At 43.9% G+C, this 24,284-nt stretch overlaps 2 protein-coding genes across 3 annotated transcripts in view; one reads left to right on the top strand and one right to left on the bottom strand.

Annotated features, from left to right (window-relative positions):
- LOC142587679 (synaptogenesis protein syg-2-like) overlaps nt 1-24,284 on the bottom strand; it is a 1,186,854-nt gene that overhangs the window by 299,594 nt on the left and 862,976 nt on the right. Inside the window, exon 6 of the mRNA XM_075698849.1 lies at nt 14,290-14,412. Within this exon, the coding sequence (XP_075554964.1) occupies nt 14,290-14,412 (123 nt within the window). The remainder of the gene's footprint in view (nt 1-14,289; nt 14,413-24,284) is intronic.
- LOC142572336 (uncharacterized) overlaps nt 21,264-24,284 on the top strand; it is a 100,500-nt gene continuing 97,479 nt past the window's right edge. Inside the window, exon 1 of one of the 2 annotated variants that reach the window (XR_012826048.1) lies at nt 21,264-21,549. Coding sequence is in view for 1 of the 2 variants with exons in the window: in XM_075681363.1 (XP_075537478.1) it covers nt 21,451-21,566 (116 nt within the window). In the remaining variant the exon portion in view is untranslated. Of the gene's footprint in view, nt 21,567-24,284 lie in introns of both variants that reach the window. The other variant, XM_075681363.1, reaches the window with a different exon arrangement.

The following is a 24,284-nucleotide window of genomic DNA, read 5'->3' as shown; positions in this document are numbered from 1 at the left end:
ACGGATCATCCAACAGAGATGATTTTGCTGCAAGAAGGCGACATTGGTCCCGCAAACGAAAGTCTACGAAATCCTCTTCCAGTTGAAGGGAGATTTCCCGTCCCGCAACGGTGTCTCCTACAACATCTGTCCCCAATAAGACCACGAATGTCAGCGAAAAAAGCGGCCATACTATTGCTGCTTCATGAAGTAAGGCATGGCCAGCGCTGCAGAAGACATGCCAAACAGTTGGGCCACAGCACATGAATCACGAACTATAGTCCAATGTTGCTGCAGTTGACCACATTCGGGACAACAATTGGCAAGTGATTGCTATGCTAAAGTCTATTATAAATGTCATAAGTCTATTATATATACTATACTGACAAAGTGGGACACTCCGGCTGCTCGTAGCGCACTGCAAGTACTGGACATGTTGACTCCAGTGCTAGAAAACTTCGCATAACATTATGACCCACTCCTCGCTATCCTTCCGCAGGAAGTCAAGAAAGCTTCTCTATTCCAATGGAATGCCCGGGGCCTCAAATCCAGAATTTGAGATTTTAAAACCTTTGTCTTGGAAACCCTTTTCCCGTCCTCGCAATTTGTAAACCAAACATCCAGAACATTTCTAGCTATGAGGCATTCGTGTCCTGTACCTTTGCTCATACAAGCAAGATCACTGCATATATTAGATGTAAACTGACGTACGTATTGCACCCAGTTCGGTCTCACGACCACAACGAGTACGTTTGCGTAATCTTAAAAACGACGGAGCTCACGTTCACTTTTGTCGCTGTCTACATTCTCCTTCAAGTCGCTTCGACTTCGAACGACTGCATGCCGCGTTATCAGCGACACCGGGACCTGCAATTCTCACTGGAGATTTTAATGCTCACCATGCTCATTGGGGGAGTTTACAGATGGACTCCAGATGAAAGAGATTATAGGATCGTCTGCCACTCAGCACGATCTCTATTACCTCAAAGATGCTAGTCTGACATATTGACGAGGGCTTACATGCACAAGTTGCTTATATTTGACCCTGGCCTCTCGGCATCTAGAAGGAAACGTTCAATGGTTCCCACACATCGAATCACATGGAAGTGACCATATTCCCACATATCTGAAGATAAAATCACTATGTGAATACTAATCTACGACTCTCTAACGAATTGTCGGGTCGTTCACACATTGAGGAAGTATGTCAGGAAAGGAACCATTCAAGCCTGGAAAACAAAATTTTAAAAAATCCATGCAACAGGCTATGCGCATTTTCAGCCTATCCCGTAATATGAAGAACTTGAAGCTGAACTGCAGCGACTACGCGCGATTCGCCGATGAGCTGAAAGAAGCTACAGGTAAACTAAATCCATCCACGATCTTATAGAGGCAAGGTGGATGCAAACGAAGATTGAACACCGCGCTGATGCACTTGTCTAAAAGATGGAAATGATTCTGTGAGTCGTATCGACGCCAGCGCTTATCTCAGATATGGAGAACTGTGCCTTTACTTCGGGTATCAAGGCAAGAGCATTCTCCTTTCAAATATCTGACTCTGCACCAACGTCGACGAGAAATTGAGATTGCCGACGAATGGTTGCCTAATCGCTGTGGCATACATGACAATGATCACGCGTACGCAGCTGCGTGATCTGCCCATGATGGCGTCAACTCTGTTGTTATTCCTCTTTCAAGAGCCGACGCAACGAAAGAAACTTTCCATGCTTCCGCGTAGCCTAACATTAAATCAACGGAATTCATCCGACTTCACAAGTGCACGCCTTCATACCCTGGACCCTAATTTACAGCTGCGTATTCTGTGAGACCTTCCGCGACATGACACCACCCTTCTAGTACGTCTGTCGCTTGGAGTAGCATTTTGAAATGCGCACCAATTTGTGACTTCTGCAGGTGCAGCGAAACAATCGCGCATCTTCTTTGCGAGTGCCCTCGATTCAACCCGCGAAAAGCACCCCTCTCAGCCACGCTAAGCCAACTGGACACATGCCTACTCACGTAAATTATGTTTTGGAAACTCACCTCACAATCATTAACGTGAGCCTCTATGAAGGCACTGCTGCATTATTTAAAAGACACCGGACAGTGTGACGAGTTGTGATTTTGCTCTGTGTGGCACAGAATGTATTAGTGTGACGTTGACACTGTTTAAAACGATGTAACTACTTCGCGGACTCTGTGACAGCGCCCACCGAAAAGTTCTGTATTATATGTGTGTGTTTTTTTTTGCCTCGTCTATCACATCCATTTCCCTCTTCCACACTACAGGGTAGCCAACCGCAGATGTCATCTGGCTAACCTCCCTGTGTTTCATTTGCCTTCTCTCTCTCTTTTGTGCTTTTATTAAGGAATGGTTCTTAAAAGCAATGACAAAAACTTGCAAACCTAATTATTACTGGATTGAGAATTTTCTTCTATAAGATGGCGAGAACACCAGTTCTAAATTCAAGAACTATCCAAAAAGTATGCGAAATTCGATTCGCTTCTGGCACTATTAAATTCGGTCTCAAAATATACTGTTCGCACGCCTCTCAAAAATGACCAACGAGGTGACAGTAGTAGGGTGGGCCGTCACGCTCGCTGGGAGGACTTCAATCTGACGCTGATCAAAGATAAATGGCCCCAGGTTGTGCAGCTCAGGCTAGAGACCCGGCAACTGGTTCTGGCTCTGTAGGCCGGCATTCAGTGCTGCACCTGGTGTGTGCAAAGCACACATGGGAGGGGTACCCGAACCCACCTAGGAGCGGGGGGGAGGACTGCATTCGCGGGCTATGTCCTTTTGGTCCCCGGCCTGATGCTCGGCTGCTTGTGGGAGTGCGCCTCTCGAAAGCGATCCTGTATATAGATATCAGTAGGCATGGTTTCTGAGCACTACTTCTCCAATTAATAAAGGGAAAATCAGACATCCAACCGTTCGTAGCAATTGCTACAAAGCAATTGGTCCCGGACCAGGACGAATTTTTCTTCAACTCTGAGGCTTTTCTTTCGAGGAACCCGTATGGGCTTCCTGTGTTGCAATTGCCACGAACGGGTGGATGTCTGATTTTCCCGTTATAATTACTTCTCTCCACCTTGCGGGTTTCCGCAGAACTACTACGTCAAACTACTTCTCCAACGACATCATCCATATATCATCATCTGGCGTCCATCGTAGTTCACCAGTGGTTACTGCTAACGAGGCATCAACCGCGCAGCACTCAGCCAATGATATTGACTTGCTAATGGGCTCGTGTGCTGTCACTGACTGTGATAGCCTCACGGAAGACCCTGTAATTAACGCTGTAACGATGAGCCTCTACTTATACTTGCCATTCTCAGCGAAATTAACACCACTCCTTGGACAATAATAACCATCAGGCGTGCCCAAGTCCCTTTCAGTGGGCAACGATGAGCCTCTACCTATACTTGCCGTTCTCAGCGAAATTAGCACCACTACTTGGACACTAATAAGCATCAGGCGTGCTCAAGTCCCTTTTCAGTGGGCATGGGAAAGCAGTGGCAATGGTGTCCATAAAGGGGTTCTGCTTTTTCGTGCGCTTTACTCTTCCTGAGTCTCTCTGTTGGAGATGTACCAGCAATTTTGTATTGCTGCAACATCAATGCCCACATGTGTTAGCCTCTAACATGATTGTGTATGTTCATGTGCATGATATGAATGCGACATTGAGCTGGAGAAGCTTCGTGCAGTTCGTCGCCGTGCAGAGAGAAGATACAGGCATACAAAGTCTGTACATGACTTAAGGTTGGCCAGAAGAACTCAAAAGAAAATTCAGCGTGGCATGGACAAACATGCATCGCAACGATGGATGTCATTCTGCGAGTTTTTGGATGCACGAAAGCCTTTGTCTTACATATGGAGAACTTACATATAGATCGAGGAAGATTTTTCACCGTGAATGCAACTAATCAGAAAAATGCTCAGTGATTTCGAGCGCGTGAAGTGCCAGGAGAACGAGAAATATAAATTGCAGTTCGATAAGCTTATAATGGGCAATGGAGCTTTCTCAGTCGACCCTTCAAGCAATGCAGTGGTCGCCATCCCTAGACACGAGGCTGCCGCGAATGGCAATTGACATCTCAATGCAGAAGACAAAAAACGGTCTATTATTGCGGCAAATTTTAGAAGTCTTTTCAGAAAACAGGATATGCTTTGTACGTTTGTCGAGTCCTGATCAGTTGATATCATACTGGGAACAGAGACATGACTGTCGTGCGATGTGTCCTACAATGAATTATATTTTTCTAAAAACTTCATTTTGTTTCGAAAAGACAGGGTGGAAACACGAGGCGGTGGTGTTATAATTGCAGTAAAGAAAAAATTCCAATCACGCCTACTTGACAGGGGTTCCCGTATTTAAATATTATGGGTCATGCTTCAGCTTTCATGTGTAACTTATGCTGTTGGGGTCTGTTGCCGTCCTCCAGACTCACAAGACACATTCAAAATCGCTAACATTTGTACGTAACAAATTTGCCGGCTTACCTATTAAGCTTGCGGGTGACCTTTATTACCCTGAAATTAAATGGCGGACGGTTACAGCTGAAGACAGTCCTAGGAAAGCTTAATGTAAGGATTTCCTTGACGCCATTTCTTCTTACGGATTCAGCCAAATAATTTCCTTACCAACACGGGGGGATGCTATCTTGGATCTTGTGCTGACCACTGAACCTGTCAACGTATCTCTTCATGTGTTAGGTTGCATTAGTGACCACAACGTCGTTCATTGTGAATTCAGTCTAAAGCGCAAAACAAGTGTACTAGAAAAGAAAACAATTTATGACTATGCGCGAACAAATATTGAAATGATCGCCAGCGAGCTTTTGGCTTTTTGTGTAGAGTTCTTGAGCGGCATGCACGATCATGATAGCAATGATAAGCGAATGATTGTTTGTAACAAGCTGACTGAACTTAAAGAAGAGTACGTACCAAAAATACAAATACCTTGGTCTACTGGGAGTACTTGGTTCACCTCTCACATAAGGCGCTCCATTAATAAAACAAAGCGCTCTTATTCAAAAGCTAAACTTTCGACATCTGATAATGCCTGGAAGTGCTATCGGAAACAATCCAAGTTATGCAAAACCTAAATTGAAGCAGCTAAAGGTAAATTTTTCAACCATGATATTTCCAACATGTTAGCAAACAGCACAAAAAGAAATCTGGAAAGTAATATACACCCCAAACCGTCATCATCAAGCTTCATTTCCATAATGAAACACAACGAGTTCCTTCCATCACCGAAGGTCGCTACTGCATTAAGTTCTTTCTTTTGTTGTGTTTTTACAAGTGAACTTCGCGTTCCCGCTAACACTGAATTCGGTTCTGTTACCTCCGTCACGAATGACATCATAATCACTCAAAAGGGCATTGAAGCTGCTATTGATCTTCTATCTAACAGCTCGGCTCCCTGTCCCGACGGAATCTATACAAAACTGGTAAAAATAACTAAGCCAGTGACAGCTCACATTTTTGCCGCTCTTTTTCAATAATCTATTGATTCAGGATGCGTTCCTGACGAATGGAAAATAGCTAAAATAATTGCAATCTTTAAGCCCGGTGACCCTTCATCTGTCTCTAACTACAGACCTATTTCACTGACTAGTATTTCATGTAAAATATTAGAACACATTATATCACCAGCAATTATGAAATACCTAACCGAGCACAATCATCTCTTAATTAACCAACACGGGTTCGAACAGGGTCGCTCATGTGAGACGCAGTCATTCGAGCTAGCCTCTGACCTGCGCCAAGCTATTAACGACTCATCACGAATAGACGCCATATTTACTCATTTTGCCAAGGGTTTTGATGAGGTAGCTCATAACCATTTATTATTGAAACTTCGCTATTTTAATATAAATAGTAGGACTACGAATAGGATTAGCAAATTTTTTAACAAGTATGAATTAGTAACTACTAATGAATTTTCACATCCGCGATCACTAGTAAAAACCGAGTGCTGTAGGGCTCTGTATTGGGACCAGTTTTACTCCTGCTATACGACAACGACATCAGCAATAATAATTAATCTACATTAAAACTATTTGTAGGGGAATCCGTACTTTGCGGACGAATAATTAATCCTTCCGACACTGACACTTTGGAATCTAACCTCGCAAAAGTTACCGACTGATGTAAACAGTGGCAAATGGAAATATATGTTTCAGAAGCTAAGGATATGGATTTCGCTAGATCTAGTAGCCTGGCGTTTACTCATTACTCGGTGAACGGCATTAGTATTGCACAAAAATACTTGGGAATTCATTTATCTTCAAACGCTTCATTGAATCATCACATCGAAGCGAATTCTAGAAGTGTGTGTAAAGCGCTTCGCTACATTAGTCGAAATCTTTACTCGGCAAGCAAGCCCACTAAATTATTAGCCTATACGACACTGGTTCGTTCCAAAGTGGGGTACGCGTCTTTCATTTGGAACCAGCATCACTCGTACCTCATAAAGAAACTCGAGTCAATCCAAAACAAAGCAGCCCGCTTCATTACAAAAAAATACACACGGACGTCAAGCATACATAACATTAAAACATCTCTGAATCTCCCCGCGATAGGAAACCGAAGACTGGTAGGACATGTTACCCAATTTCACAAGCTTTATCACTGCAGGTCGTCTTTCAGGGCATGCCACATCAGGTCCGCCCATCGTATCTTCCCGCACCTTGATCATCCCTTTAAAGTGCAGCCCGTTCTTGTGCGCATTAACTTCTTGAGTCACTCGCCCCTCTTTCTCGCGATATATCACTGGAATAAGTTAGCAAATGAAATCGTATTAGCTCTAAGTCATGATGATTTCCTAGCAAAACTAAAACACTATTTTAACGTACTGACGTAGGGTTCACTTGCTCATTCGTTATAGGCATCGCTGTGTTATAGTGCACTTTTTCTTATTTTGCGTTTTTTCCTCACCATAGTTTAATAATCCTTTCGCAAATGGCTTTGTTCTAGGTTAACACCTAGTTCCTTGTAGTGCACAAAATTTTCTCTGGTTGTGTAATTTCATTGTTTCATGCAGTATCTGTTTGTATGTGTACCTTTTCAGCAAGTATTTTCCCTCGTGTGAAGTGACCAAGTTACGTTGATATTGTATAACACCCATTTTAATGCTATAGGTATCTTCAACGTTTAGGATGTGGCATCGTATTGCTATTACTGTTTTTCCCCTGTTTTGTTCACCCACTTGTGTTCTTTTTATTTTGGCATGCATTATCTGTTTTAATGCGCATACTGTATCCATCATTGATTTATTGTAACACACCTATGTAATGCCCGTATGGGCCTTTAGGGCACTTGAATAAAAAAAGCTATTCATGGTTTCCGTGGAACCCCTCAGCACTGCCACCATTTCGACACTTTGGCCCTTCACCAACAATGCAGAGAGATTGACGTCGCTGACGGTTTCTGCAGAAGGATTGCTGGCGAAACTAGATCCGCTGGAACATCCACGCTCGACCACTCACCGATTTCACCCGACCCTCAGATGGAAAGTCCTCTCAGGATGGACGAACTGGAAGCTGCACTTGCCTTCTGCAAGCGTTCATCATCACCAGGACCCGAAGCCCTATGTAATCCTGGCAAAGAGGCTCTCAAGTTGCTCCTGCTCTTGTTCAACAGCTCCTGGCCAACAGGTGCGGTTCCCCAGGAATGGAAGACTAGTCCCCTGATTCCACTGCCCAAGCCTGGCAAGTCGCCTGTAGACATTACATCATACCGGCCAATTGCGCTTGTCAGTTGAGTCGGAAAACTAATGGAGAGGATGGTTCTAGCACGGCTAGAATGGTACCTCGAACATTACCTGGTATATTCACATACAATGGCCGGTTTCAGGCGTGGCCGTTCTGCCATAGACAAGGTTATCGGCTTGGTGACGTACGTCGAGGATCAGGAGTCTTGCAAAAGATTATCTGCTGGCCTGCTCCTCGATGTTAAAGGAGCACATGATAACGCAACGCACGAAGTGATTTTCAACGCGTTAGACGCAGTAGGATTTGGTGGCAAGATCTATTTCTAGATTAGTAGCTGACTACAAAAGAGATCCTTTTTCATACTTACCAAGGATGGCCCAACCTCCCAGTATTACAGTAACCATGGGGCGCCTTAGCGCAGAGTACTGAGCCCAACGCTCATCAGTGTAACACTAATTGGACTCGCCGACATCCTTTGATGCAACATCTATGTCGACAAATGTCGTCGGCATAGATGGGCGTCGGCTGTGACGCGACTGCAGCTTCGCCCGCGGCTGCGGAAGGCAGCCACTTGAACATCATCCTACCTCCGAGAGCAAGGGCTTCAAATATCACGTGAAAAGTGTGCAGTGGTGGCATTTACCAGGAACCCAATGCCTCCATACATGATATCCGTCGACGGACGGCTGATCTCGCACAGCACAAGTCACAGATTTTTGGAGGATGGTCATTGACAGAAATCTCTCCTGGATCCCTCACGTGAATTATGTGAGAAACCGCCCAGCACCTGAGGAAATTTACAGATTTATTTCTTTATTGAAAAGTGTCATGCACCCAGTGACGCAAGTTGGCGTCAAAGAGGTTCAGTGAAGAGCGGCACATACCCAGTCGAACATACCTAGAAACCAAAGATGATCTGACGGTTGGTTTGGAACCCGGTTCCCTCAGTGCAACAGCCGGATGCTCATTCGACCATGACCACCCAGTGATTCAAGTTGGCGAGAAAGATGTCAGCCGATCACAAACAGACATACCAAAATCTTTGTGAAGTTCCCAATTAATGTTAATCGCATTGAAAATATTCTTCTTGTTTAAAGTGCACTTGCGCTGACAATACGCTGTCGCAAAGGTACGAATATTGGGTGAATTTCACTGATTTTGTTTCTCAGGTATGCAATTTTAACGCAATATAGGAAACCCTCTATTAAGATAATAACGCGACACGCGGCCTCCGATTCGTTAAGTTTAATGGAGCACGCTCTCAGATAAGCACATAACTGAAAGTTGAAATGGCTACTGTATACATTTGTTGAGTGCAACATTTCAAAAATCAGAAATTAAATTCAAGGGTTGCACGCCTCGAAACCGCAATCTGATTATAAGATTATGGGGGTGGGGATAGCTCTGCGGATTAATTTTAACCACCTGGGGTTCTTTAACGTGCTCCTAAAAATAAAGCACGGGAGCGTTTTCGTATTTCGGCCCTTGCGGCCGCTGCGGTCGCCACGGAACCCGTAACCTCAGGTTCAGAAGCGCAGCGCCATAACCTGTTCAAAAATATTCAAAGACGTGAATTTTACAGTCATGGGTTGAAGTCTTCACCGCAATTCGTTTTTCGTTCTGCCAGCTGCGCGACCATTCAAAGGAGAAATAAAAGAATTTATTGACTTTAGGCTTTCGGAAAGACTAAGCACCTAACTAATTCTCCGGGATGGCCTCCGGATCCTCACGTGCATGTTCACGGGTACCGAGGGACTAAAACAAACCAGCAGACAGCCAAGCGCCTCCACAGGAAAGCCACTGTACAATAGCAAGAAATGGAAGGAAGTACTGAAAGAACCCGAAGTAAAATATAATGACTTTCGCGAAAAGACCGCGACAAGGAATATCGCAATCATAGGGGAAAACGACGAAAAAAACGAAGTAAGCAATAATTAAAGTGCAAGCTGAGCGAAGCACGTCGCCGTTCGGCTAGCGGGTTCACGTGCACCCGCGTTCATCGAAACCGTGCTCGCGCGCGAAAACGATCCGGCCAGCTAAGGTAACACGGCGAAGCGCGGACGCTTGCGGCAGCACTCTACACACGGGAGCCCGATGTGCGCAGCAAGGCGACTGTGCAAGCACCGTGGTGGCGGGGTGTGCGTATGTAGGGAGCGCGCCCAGAAACAGAAACTGCGGAGAGCGCGCACACTCGCAGCCAAACAATGCGGCGCTCTTTCTTTCGCGCCCTTCTCCACTCGCCACCCCCGCACCCGCAGCCCTTAGGAAAGATGGCCGCTAACACGGTTACATACTTACCCGCGCACACTCGCACGGAGGCCGGCAATAGAATCAGTCGCCTCTCTTTTTGCTCCCGAGGAACGAGTCCCTTTATCGACATTGTGGTGTCAGTAACGGGTTGCGTGGGCCCCGCGGTTATCGAACTGCACATTGCTGCTGCTGCTGCTCCTGCTGCTGCTGTTACTACACATATTCTAATGGTGGGAGAAATGGAAGTTGGCGCGGCCCCTGGAAGTTCGTCGAAAAGAAATATTCACTTACGCGGCGGTCCGCGCTATCTTTCGAGCTTCGTTGCAATCCGCTGGTCGTTACGTGTGGCGCGACGCAATTTTGTTGTCCCTATTGCACGCGAAAAACGCGCAACCGGGTACGCACGCGCATGTGGAGGAAAATTAGCTGCGTAAAGCACGCAGGCTGCTGCCTGAGTGGATGTTTGCGTTTAATTCGATAGAATACTAAGTGAAAAATAAAACGAAGTAGGATCATCAAGCTCGCTGAACTGTTTTTCCAAGCTAACAGCTTCTGCTTCACCGTTTGACGGTTATCTGCACGCTCGTAGATATGCGAGTATGCATCTTATGGCGTTTCTACAGACTGACGATATCTTTTTTCGTGCCGTTGTTCTTTACGCTGCTCGGCGTCTCCATTTAGAGGAGGAAAGAAATAAACATCGGCTCTTGGCATTCCTTCTCGAAGCACTGTTGACGTTGTTGCGCAAGACGCAATTTCTGGAAGCTACTGATGCCGCACGTGTGGTCTCATGGGCCCGGTAAGCGTACGTTCAGTTTCTATTCTGAGACCCTCTTAAGAAGCACTGTATCACTGCTACACAGCCTGCAGAAGCAACATACAGAAAGCTATTATGGCAAAGCTGCTCCGACTGACCGAAGGCTGTTAAGTGCTCTGAGCCTAGATGACAGAGAGCATGGAACCAAAACACGTCTGATGGTCTAGCCACACCGTTAAATGCAGCAAGTCGACAATTTTTATGCGTTTCCTGTTGCGGCAAGTTAATGATCCATTATAAATATGGGTGCGAACGCAATCAAATTCCAATTCCGAGCACCGGGTGCACATATGCACGTCCATGAAAACACAAGCATGGTTGTAGTACCTTGTTATAGTGCATAGTTTTTTTTTTCTTTTTTTGACGTGTTGTGGCTTGGATAAAAAGACATCATATGAAACAGAGCTAGGTAATAGTTCTAATAAAAAATTCTTCTTTATGTTTACCTCCTCTTACGCGCCTCTTTTCCACCTATCCACCATGGTGGTCATGCACCACTGAGAACTTTCATTTTACTTCTTTTGTAAAAGATAACTTCCTATTAATTTACATTATTTACATTTGGGTCATAAGTCCCTTTTGCAGCACCACGGGAGATGCTACTGACAAGTAAGTGTAGGTAGGACTAACATTTAACTAGGACAACCAACACTTTCCCGAATAGCAGCAGCTGCGGCATTTGTTTAAAATAACCCTGAGAATGGCTTCGCACGATTGGCTCATCGTTGCGGTCGCACATTACGAGCGACACTTTGATCACTCGCACTTCAGGCAGCGTACTTCTGAGACAGACAGCAGAGGGAAATCGTCAGTGAGAAAGTTTCGAAGGTGGCGATTCGGGGAGTCTATATGATGCGGTATTAAAACAACCAAAACGTCCAGGAAACGAGCCTCATGGCCGCCGTACGTAATTTCATGATCAGACGCTGTAGTAATGAAGGAGTCGAAAGTTGGCGCCCATCCGTGTCGCTTCCTGTGCTTTTGTTCGTCTTTTACTTCAGTAACGTTGTTTTACTGTCTCGCCAAACCGTAATTTTCAACGCAACCTCAAGTCGTACTTGGCAGAACGCCTCATTGAGTTACGCGGTTGAATCTGGGCCAATATGACAAGATGAATTTAGTTTAGGCAACATCACGAAATGTGCTCTTTTTGGTTAGTTGCTGCCTTCGTCTCTGCAATATGAAAGCATATTCAGTGAACAAATCTGGTGCTACATTTCAGTGAACCTTCACGTTTCGTTGATGACATCTGCCTTCGTTGCAGAATGCTTTACAGTCGCCAAACAGCGGGTCAGGCCCGAATAGCTAGATCATTTTTAATACATTCAGTTGGCATTTCTTCAGAAAATACCATAATCGATATTTCTGTTTTGCGTTCTCTGCTCTAGGATGACTACGAATTGATTCAATATTTCGTTGTTTTTGATGGTGGTAATGGTGGTGGTGGTGGTGGCGGTGGCAGTACCATCAACCTCCATCCAAGCCTAAATTGGCAACTGCCGTCTGCTAAACTGCAACACACTGGCACCACCATCGCTGTAGCTCCATTCAAAGAGCATCGCACATGCCATGCGGAGATCGTGAGAGGCTTCAACCAGTGGCAAGTTTTCTTTTCTACCACTAATAATTGGTCCTTTCCTTGTGACCTGCACACTTAATTAAAAAAACTGCTAATTTTCTACACTTACCTTGGCTTCAGTGTCTATTGGCTTAATACGAGCCTGTTAGGCGTTGCTTTAGAAACGGGGGAACAAAATTTATTGGAATTTCCTGCTGCAAAAAAGAAAACGACTTGTTATTTAAACGAATGGAACCTGAATGTCTTCCGAGAACCAAAGAAGCTGGCACGAATACTAGGTCCCATGCCTTGTCCTGAAAGCAACGTTTAGCTTTTGATTTTCTATTTTCAGGGACCATAGCATCCTGGGCTGAGGAAGCCACTCGCCTGGGGATGACGAAAACTTTCGTCTGCTCATTTTCAGTAAAATTTATTCATCATGAGTTCTTCTGGACACTGGAGTAGTAGTTAACAAGATCAAATGTTTCGTCAGCACAGTCACCTTCGTTTCACCTGTACATACAATGATCGTACTTTTGTTCTCAGTCTTTGTCCTCCTTTTCCTCCCTCTCAACGTCCGTCTTATAGGGCCTTTCTGTCCCCAAACGCTGTTCCATACGCAGAGTTACATGTAGGTGGTTACATACTTGCCGGCAGAACTCAATGCTTTCTAATAAAAGGCTTTCTCCCCCTTTAACTGACTGTGCGTGGAACTGTTTGTGTTATTCAGAGCAATAAACTAGAAGTTCCCGCCACCTGTACGATAACGTTGAGGCCTCATACCTGATGGCGAAGCGAAGCGGATGTGATACCTACTATACATTCCAACTTAATTGATCCCCTTGGCTATAGATCTAAATAGCCAGGCTCCTTTGCAGCTTTAAATTACTCGCATCGCTCCTCGAAATAGTTTCCGTAAGGCTGTTGCAGCGGCCTTTAATCAGGTGTGGCATAACTTGGACATGAGTTTTCCTCCTCTGACGCACGGTAACTATGCCGCGTGTTTCGGCGAATATTTTAACCAATTTTGAAGGATCACCTGTGGCAGATAGCAAATTTCTAATCCTTGAGCTGGATTTCTCTCACAGGCGCGCATTACTAGCCCGATAAATGTAAATGCATATTCGACTAATTAACAACAATCACTAATGAACTTATTAATCACTTTATGGCACGCCTTGTAATTTATGAATTGTAGTCGGTGAGTTCGCAAGGCGTATCATGTTAGAAGGAATTTTCAGGATGACACCAGTTTCGACATAGTAATTCCCGGAGTTGGCGACGAAATACATGGGCGTCCCAGTTATTTCTGTGCTATAATGCATATAATGACATTTTCCTAAAAAAAGTAACCGAAGCAACAGTGAATTTTTATCTCAAGTTTGACTGCGCATATCTCAAAACCGCTGCCATCCTTAGTATTTGCTCCAAGTGGATATGCCTTGCAACTCACTGGCTACATTTCGCCACTTGCAATATATACCGCTAAATAATTAAGTCGAAATATAATTAAAATTCTTATGTTGATTAGCCGATTTTGAATTGCGCCCTGTCGGGCCAGTAAAATTTCCCTCATCGAGAGAACCATCTCACGGAATAGAATTGCTCTATCAGTCACGGGCGATTCTTAAAAGTTGCTTGAAATCTACGCGGAAACACGTGGTATATATGCAATTGGATCGACGTACCGCTATACTTGGGTGTTATATATCAAGCTTTAATTTTCATAAAGGTCGGGCTAAGCTTCGTGACCAATAAAACAAAGCGTTCTAGGACTCCGCCGCAACTCGTAACCGAAGGAGGCGGTCCCAGGTAAATCACTAGAATTCAATGATTATGGCCGCGTGTCATCGAATGCAAGATGACAGTAGTTTTTCTTTCTTTTTTCTCCTTTTCTTGCCAGAATCACTCGGCTTTTACTCTTCGCGACTGTCAGCTTTGTTGAAACAGAAAAGAAATTTACCTCCCGAAACTTCGCAAAGGATGACAAGTCGTTCGCCCTCATTGAAGGGACCAATGACGGAGCCAGCGGTTTCCATGACCCCCTCCTTGGAGATGTAGCGAAGGACAGGCTTTGCAGGAGGAACTGAAATGGAGAAAACGGAAGGTGGGGCTATTAGATGCTTTAATACTGCAAGTTATCATCGCATGCTTCATTTGACAACGCACATTCACTTCGACTTGTTTGATTAAGCGTTCATTTTATTTATTATTTTGCTGTGGTATTGCAGGGTTGGAAAATTAATCGCTAACGAACTCTTCACAGGATTTCGCGTGTACTGCCGTATTGGATTCTAAGGTCTCAAGTTAGAACATCAAATGTACTTGGGCAATAAGCTAGCTCCTTTAATTCCTCATTATTCCATCACCTGCTATTAAGTGCATGTTGAGCTATCGAAAGATACCGTCCGTATAATCTATTTAGTTTTGACATCCTGCCGTGACCGATAGCTTGCTAGCCGCGCCACACCGTAAACAAAAACACTGCTAAGCACATAGGTTTCCCGTATAACATTTTATAGCAAATTTGCTTGAAGCAACACGAAGTAAAATTGGTTTAGCATTCTTAGATAGGAATTTTTCCACGTATACTAACTACGCAGCGCCTAATAGGCCTCGTGCGGCTATTGCTTAAGACCTGATAGTGGCCACGTGACACGACCATAACTCCCTTGAGGTGCAACTCCTTAAGGAAGTCCCAAGCTACCCTTTATTAAGGAAGTTGATGGATGCCCATTTGAGACGCGTATCAGAGGAATTACGTAACTGTGAACGTCAGAATAAACAGAAACTTCATATAGGTGGTCACTGTAATTTTAGTTTGGTAGCTTAATTCGATTTCGCGCGCTCTACTGCTCCTCGATTCATATTGCTGTGTGATTATGGTGCCTGCCCTACTCTTATCGCAGATGGTTCCGATAGCTTAATTCATTCATTCATTTATTACAAACAACTCAAGGCGTGATTTCACAGCTGGATTCATTATAGCAGACATAGAGGATCAACTGCCTATTTATTTATATTCTAGACAAAGTGATGCACTTGACACAAAAGCTCATTGTGCCAAGTCACCTATTGCCCAGCATATAAATCTAACGTCAATGAATAATTTTCGAAGCCAACTTGAGGCTAGATTGTATCTTGGTGCTTGAATTTAGCAATGCTGATATCGAATACAACACATTTATGCAGATACTTGAATAGTTTTATAGGAATTAAGCATGCGTTAAATACAAAAAAGTGCGCAAGTTTAAAACGACAAGTAGGCCGGGATTTTCAAGCGAATGCTTGAAGTAAGAAAAATCAAATGCAGCATCACTTTGTGCGTACAAGTAGCGCTAACGAACTTTGCGCGTTTAAGATTACTGAAATTTTGTAAAGAGAAAACTTCGGGATGCAAGAAAGTGCCTCGAGTGGCCAGTCGCACGGCCATTTTTCGTGTAATCGCCGGCTTCTTTCACGCTCGGAAAAACATTTATGTAGCACGTACTGAGCAACAGAAATCTGTATCTAGAGTATTTAATGTTGCTTTACAATTTTCTCATTGACACTTTTCATTTAATTATAATATTTGGGAAGTTGATTAAATATTTAAGACTAATTATTTAATTAAGGGGAATGCAAAAATAATCTGTGTATCTCAAAGCCACGGCAAACAACATTACTTTGGTTCTGTCAAGCTGCGTGGCAAGTGCGTTTTTTTTTTTAATTTTTGTGCATGATAGCTGGGACACCGCGTGTATCTGAGTTCTCGGGTATTTTCGTTAAGTATGCAATGGCGTAAAGGTGACTGTTTTGTTCGAATATGGTACCAGAAACAACCTCTCCAACTATTGACTGGTATCAGTGCGTTCTATCAGTTCAAAAGTAGTAGAGACAGTTATCTGTATAAGGGCTGTGTCATGTGGCCATAAATATTATTTGTTGACTCAGCATCAGTTCGGGTTTCACAGAAATGGCCCTGCTAATGCAAAATGATCTAATATTACTAGAATTTAGCAAATACTAACACTTTCTCTAAAACCTGTTATAGATATTGACACGTGTACTTATCTTTATCGGGCAACCACGTTTCGTCGCCTAACAAATGTAATCGCACAGCGCGGGACGCGCCTGCATGCATCCGAAATTTCTGGAAAGTTATCGATGCTTCTATCCGATGTCTGTTGTCGCCGAACCTTATGTTATCTGATTTCATCACCTGACGCGAATGGTATAGAACTTTGTGGAAGGCACGCGGGTCCGAACGATTAGTCTGGAACGTTCGACAACTGCTCTATAAAAGCCGATGCGCTTGAGCCGCTGATCAGATTTTCGACGATCGCCGACCGTGTTCGCCGCTATCGTTGGGCTAAAAGTGTAGCCTCTTTTGTGGGCACAGGTTCGCCCAATAAATGTTAGTTTTGTGTTTAACAGTATTGCTACTGTGTTCTTTGACGTCACGACCACGTGACAATATAATCATATCAAGTTGTACAGTCTTGGTCAAAAAACTTGAACCCGCTGTGAACGGTCGGGGAGCGGCTGCGCTCCGCTATCGCGGCGCTGCCGCCGCCGGCGCGCGCCGCTGCTCGCTTGCGCCGAGGATAAAGAGCGAGGGAAGCATGCTTCTTACTCTCAAGCATGCTTTGATAACAGGGCTCATGTAAAACTAGTGTGACGTTTACTCTGCCAGCTGCGAGGTCGTCTTGCGGCCGCCGTGGTTCGGCGCTTCGTGCGAGCAAATGCGCTCGTCTGGGCAGAACTGCCGGCTTCCATGCAGCGCATTATAGTACAAAATTTTCCTAATTATTGAAATTTATTACAATTTTATCCTACACATTCAAAGGCGAGAGCCCTCGAATTATGCTTTTAGATAAACATTTTGAATGTGTTTCTAAGTGCGATGAAAACAGAAGATAAAAAATAAGCTAACATCTCTCAGTGCTGTTTAGCGTTGTTCCAGGTTTTATCATAATATGCGGGCAGTTCAATCATCGTTCGTTTAGAAAAGACCAGAAGCAGCAATTTCGACTACAAAGGCTTTCTTGGGGAAGGGCCTGTAACCACCGTTGTAATATTTGAGATACGTTGACCGCACTTCTCCATTAAGGAACGACCAAACGAGGGCGTTTGGCGTTGAAGTTTTTTGAATTAAACCCACAGTGAGATTATGAAAACTTTTCGGGACTAGAAGATGTTTGCCCTGCATCGGTAGCCGATTGAGTTAGACCCATTCCCTGGGCATCTTGGAAAATGCCCACTACCTCGCCTTTTTTCGTATCTTCCTGCATACTGCCTCATTGTTGTTAGGGCCCACTTTCATGCACACATGAGGCCAGTGTATACTCATCCCCTTTGGATTAGGCATCACGCGTTTGAATCGCCTAAAGTAGACCAGAGCCACAAGATTATAGGATTCTCTCATAGTGAAGGCGTCACACCGGCGGTGCTGCCGATGTCACGGGTTCACTGGAAGGGATATTTTAGATACAGTTTACTGAGGTATAGTTCGCTTCTACTAGAGAGGGTTTCACAGGCAGTTTAAAAGAAAGTGCTATACGTAGCGTCCTTTCAACCAGAGACCTTGGCTAGTTTACAGTCAAGCACATGGGTAAGCTGCAATTGCTCGGGGCAACCAGAGACAAAGCCACACACAATGCCTTGAAGGCATGCTACCCCCTGTGATTTCGTCGAGAGACGCTGGTGCCACCCTGAAGCTCGTGCTTTCTTGATTAATTTGCTACTTGTGACATTCACGATTACAAATTCGAGATGCCATTGTGGCACGTTATTTAATGTATCATTAAGCTGCTGAAGTCAGATCTCAGCTACGATCCTCGCAACGTGCCCTTGTTCGAGAATCCGCAGGGCTATTCACAACGCTGTTTCTTTAATTTGGTCCCTGAAAACAATAACTAATGGTTACGATACTTGGAATTGTGAAATTTGAGCCTATCACGTTTGACAGCGGTCGCCAGAGACCCCCGCCCGCTCATCGAGCATACGCTGCAAACAGCATGCTAGCCGGTCGTGTGGCTTCCGCTTCGCCACCGTCCCGTTTGCGCCGCGCTCGTCGTACTAGTTTTTCACGAGCGCTGTTATCAAACGACGCTTGAGAGTGAGATACATGCTTCCCTCGCCTTGTTTATCCTCGGCGCAAGCGAACAACGGCGTGCGCCGACGGTGGCAGCGCCGCGATAGCGGAGCGCGGCTGCTCCCCGGCCGTTCACAGCGGGTTCAAGTTTTTTGACCAAGACTGTACGTGAAATTAGAGCACTAAGAATTTGGCGTGCTTGCCTCTTGAATTTCTCAAGTCATACTTGAAGATACGAAATCAGTGTGTTAGTATTGCAAGAGAGCATAACTTTTAGGTTTTTAGCGCACAAAACGGGACGAGAGACAGAGGGACGACGCGGACACGGCGCACTGTCTGTGCAGCGCTGTATCCGCGTCTGTCTCGAGGCCCTTTTTGTGCGCTAAAAACCTAAAGGTTACGGAATACCAACATGCCCATACCGACGCTCTTTCACGTGAGCAGCCAGGTTTACTAAACTTATACAAGCAGGGGTTCCCCTAAGGAGTATATTGGGGCGTGTACTTTTTAACATATACATCAATGACACAACAGTCGTTAGTGACACAGCCCAGTTCATGATTTATGATTATGATGATACAGCCCTATTCTTCCAATCGTATAACATAGTAAATATATCACCAGCAGCTTATACCACACCATATAACCTATCCTTATGGTCTAAAACAATTTTATTGTAGATAAAAAGAAGACGAAGACCTTTTTGTTTAACCCTCAACAAAAACACGCAATTAATAACGTAGACATCTTTCTTGGAGCTGAAAAGATAGATGTTGTATTCGACGTGAGAAAATCAACAGTTGAAATGGGATGAGTATGGTACGTGTAACAGAAAAAAATGGGCAGGGAATGTGTTATACTTTGCAAATTACGAGACATTCTTCCGATGAAAATAAAGTTATTTGTGCAATAATGTATCCGTTTCCCACGCAACCTACTACAACACGCAGTGGCAAACGAAATCTAAGAAACATTTGTAAACTGTCTGTCTTACAAAAAAATAACTTCTGAGCCTCGTTCGCCGCTCGAATTTCGTATGACGCTCACAGTAGACATTTCTGGCACTTAACATCTTGAGGTTTGCTGAACTGTATGACTCCAACCTTGCAATAAATTATATGGGCAGTGTTGTAGCATGCATACAGACGCTACTCAGATAGCAGGAATGGGAAATGGCTTTATTCCCAAAACGCGCGCTGTTTATCTAGGTACGAACAGGGGGCGTGGCCGTGACGTCATTCTGTCACAACAGGCAGTGTAACTATATGTCCGGTGATAAGAAATTATCAAAGCCTTACCGTGAAGCAAAGCCAAGTGAAAGGCAGTATGACACTGGGAGGGGAACAACGTAGTCCATCCCGCTTTCGTGGACCAATCAACGGCGCAAATGTTTAAAGTGTCGTATGTCTGTGTTGACAAACAACATTTAAAAACGCACAGAAGTACACTTTCACGGTCAAAAAGGGCATTTTTATCTGTACTGGATAGATGGGCATAAAGGCTGGACGCTTTTTTTTCTTTCAAGTTCACCCTTCAGGTGTTTTGTGAATGTGATCTGTGAATTATATGCATTGCAATGTGTACTACTATCTCTATGCCGGGTGTTTCAGCGAACACTTTTAATTTTTTTAAGTTTGCCTGTGGAAGATAACGCAATTCTAATCATGGGCTGGTCTACTCGAAGAGGCGGACATTACTTACAGAAAAGAATGAAAACTATAATCAATAATGTAAGAAAAACCACTCATTAAGTATTTAACTAATTAACGTATGGCACGTATTACTATATATACAAATTCTAGACGGGGAGCTCATCAGGCGGATCTACTTGGAACAAATTATCACGATGACACTACTTTCGGGATACTAATTGCCGAACTTTGCGGAGAAATCCCTTGGTGTTCTGGGTACTTTTGTACTTGAATGCCTAAAAGGACATCCTGTTGAGAAAGTGAGTGGAACAACAGTGCATTTTTACCGCAAGTTTGACGGCGCGTAATGGTCTCATCCACACAATTGTTTTCAAGTGGATATGCCTTCCATTCTCACCCGCTAGAATTTGTAAATTGCAGTATGTGCCATAAGGTAGTTAGTTAAAAAAGTTACTAGTGCATTTTCGTTAATTAGCCGTTTATGCATTTAAATTTATTCTGAAAGTAATGTCCGCCTCTTCGAGTACAGCAGCTCATAGACTAGAAATGTGCTGTCGGCCGTAGGCGATCTTAAGATATGATTGAAAGTGTTCGCTGAAACACCCTGTATATAAGACGTTTGCTAAATACATGTGCGTAAGTGTTCTAGCCGAATACATCATAATATAGATACGATGCACCTACGCATATGTGTTTGGCAAACAGTGTCTTATCTATTTCTTTTTATTTCATATGCCATGCTGTGATTACTTGTTATATGTCTATTTACTAATATATATATATATTTTTTCAGAATCGGCGAGTCATATTTGTGTTGCGGATTGAACGCGTACCTTGAAAGCTGTTCATTCACGCAGATACCTCTCTATGTATTTGTTTTTTACTTATTGCTATGTAAGACTTGTCATGTATACGTAGTTTTTTATAAATGTCTACTGCCAAACAATCACGGCCGGAGCTCGTGTCAAGCTGTCTTTTTCTTCGGTGCTGGCATTTCTTCTTAGTTCTAGACAAGGACTCAATGCCATAATAAACAACCTCGAAATGTCAATGGTAAGCAAAATCCATGCAAGGCAAGATATTGACCTTACTCCGGCGATAACATAGCGGCCCGCTTGACTGTTCCAAGGCTGAAAGCAGGAAAGGAGTGGCATAAAATTTGCTTGAGTGCTCCATGCAGCTCACTTAAAAGCTTCGTCACCGCAAGAGGTGCCCAACTGCGATTCGCCCTCGTGCAGCAATAACCTCCAAGTACGCAGGATTGCCGCGCTGCCGCATTCGCTATCGCGAAATTTCGTTAGCACCTTTCAGTGAGCGGGCAAGCACCTGTGCTTGGCAGTTGCGTCATCTGCGCGGGAGAGGCAACGAACGAGAGGGAATTGTTTCCCGGTCCCGCATGCGACCGAACGGGAGGGAGCTGGTGACCGCAAAGAACCTTCGCCAACTCCAGCCTACGCCCGGTTCGGACAAGGCCTGTAAGCTGGAGACTTCTGAGGCAAGTTTTCCGTCTAGGTGAGCTGGGCTTGCTGCCTGAGAGAATGGTGGTTACTCGCGCTCATTGCGCTTACATAGAGGAATACATGTTGCTGTACAATCATTGAACGTTAGGTTACGTATGCTCAGTGACGCATAAGAAAGGATGCCGTGACTGATAAAAAATTGCCACCATGTAACGTTGTAAATTGGAATTATTACATTACATTATAGTTACCTACACTACACAATGAAGGTGGTATTTTCCGGAGTTGTCGACGCTCTGGTTTAAGTTCTTTTCATCACTCACAACCAGATACGTGCTCGTCAACTAATTTTTAAATGAAGCTTCCAGATAATTTTCTTTAACTTGAAACGTCTAAATTCCACGTTGAGCATTAATAAAATGAACACGAAGCGTTTTATAGCTCCCATCTTTTCTCTCATATGAAACTCCCAACAATTTAAAACATTCCAAGTGAATTTTACATGCTGTATTTAAGACAAGCCAAACAGTATAACAGTACAAAGATTTTCTGCGCATGAATTATTCGGGGAAATAACGTCGCAAAATGTTCACGATTGAGAAAGCCCTCTACCAAGAACATAGCCGTAACTGAAGCCTAAAACCCATGGACTAATATAGAATCTCGTTTTTTTTTTTTGCATAATAATAAGGTGCCATCAGGATATATTCCAACGCTCAGAGATCCACATTGGAGACAACGAACAGGCAAGAGTAACGGATCTTAACTTTAGGTTTATGCGCGCCACTTAATGTGAGCAGATATACAGAGTCGAGCTAGTGGTTTGAATTGCGGCAATATAGTTCTCCATTACGACTTGATGATCTCGATCACTAGGCCGCGACAAGGACATTAAATAGCTGCATCAGTAAAGTTAATAAACTACGCTTGACATCACGAGCTCGACAATCTGAGTTTGATCAGATTATTGAGTGCGATAGTAGAAACAGCTGCACCATTTGAAAAACCGTCCTGCGAGTTCCTAGGTACGGGAAATAGAAGAAGGCAATGTCTGTAATGGTGTGGACAAATGGATAATTTCACAGCCTTGTAAGGTGCTTCCTTCAGAGCCAAATTTCCCCGTAACCAGTGGAGCGCTGATTTTTAGGCGCTGTACTTCAAATTTTCCGTGCTTTGTACTATACTGTACTTCACGTGAGCACCTCGACTTGAGCCCTCTTTTTGCGCTGTTCCGCATGAAAAGAAAACAGTTAGGCTCTGCACGTTATTTCATTCCAAACGCGAATGTTCAACTGCTGTTTCCATTTTCTGAGGCTTACGTGCGTAAATATCTCAACGATTTACCATAGACACAGAACAGCAAGAGAAATACAAACTCGTCTCTTGATTCTACTCAGTTGTACTCCATGTAGACATTTGCAGTTAGTGACCTCATGCAACAAAATAAGTGGTGTTTCCTTTCACCTTCTGTTGAGTTTCTATTCTTATAGGAATCACTGCAAATGAAAATGTGGACTCTCTGGCCGCGGATGCAAAAGAGCTTGCAATATCTGACATTTCGGTGCCCTGCTAGGAACACAAACTTGCACCCACTCTGGGACCAACAAAAGCATAATAAACTGTAATATTTTAAATCAGTTCTGGCGAATGGCGTAGTTCTCGTAACAACGAGATATTTTATTAATTTGTTCTTTGTCGCGCAAGAATAGGGCACACAAGACTAACACACGGATATTTCCTAACACGTAGCCCGCAGCCAGCATGTCACAACGTGGCGAGATTTTAACGGTGCTTCACGTAATAACTTGTGCCGGACAAGAAAATTAGAGACGTATCCATGGTAAAAGATTTTCTGTATACAGAATTCCGATCCACTCTTCGTTTTTATTGGGCGATGCAACCATAAGAATACATGATGAAGTCATTTTTATAACTAAAGACCTCAGAGATCCGGCATTGTAATTCAAGTTTATTTTGCGTATGTGAGCTCGGCCATATACCCCGACTATTTTCATTTTACTTTACGACATATAGCTTTTAAGCACCTATGTCTGGCGCATTAGAGCTCACAAGGCTACTACGCCCAAATGGCTCAATTCATCGTCATCATTTCCTTTCAGCTTCTGTAGAGCTGTAGGATAAAGTAAAATCCTTGGGCCGCTTGTAGGCAGCAAGCCGTTTTAATTTTCGTTTTCACGTAAGCGGGTCGTTCATAAACTTGCTCTTATCAGCTCCAAGAACGAGAACCGAGGGCGTGCATCGAGCTGCAACACGAACACCCACCCACCGAGTTTAGGGCCTAATCCTGCCTGCTGTGTTATTCAGGACTACGGTGATGTCGCCAAAACTTGAGTGGTTCGCGAAAAAGGCCCACATAAGGAGGCATTATTGGAAACGTTGCAATTTCGTGAGAAAATGGCTGACAGCTTCTTATAATGCTTGATTACTTCAAAGAATGTTGGACACATTGTTATGACGCAATAACGTGTTGCCAAAGGGAAAAATGAGAGCGTGAGCAAAAATATTTTGTCAGCAAAAATATTTGCAGATCAAAGGCACATAGTGCTCCTTATGTAGAGCGGAGCTTTGGTTAAGCCGTTGATTATACGCTATACAAGAAAGATGATGCGCAGAATTTTGTTACAATGATACTATGCTGCGTGAAATTTCATTCAATGCATATGTTTATCTGGCACACAGTGTAAAACATTAATCACATGCAATTTTAATCCACATAGCACTCTTGGCAATGCCGAACCAGTTTTATTTC

This window comes from Dermacentor variabilis, chromosome 1, assembly GCF_050947875.1.
Source record: "Dermacentor variabilis isolate Ectoservices chromosome 1, ASM5094787v1, whole genome shotgun sequence".
In the NCBI taxonomy this organism is placed as follows: domain Eukaryota; kingdom Metazoa; phylum Arthropoda; class Arachnida; order Ixodida; family Ixodidae; genus Dermacentor; species Dermacentor variabilis.
Note: the sequence above shows the minus strand (reverse complement) of the source record. Positions and strands in the feature narration are given on the sequence as shown.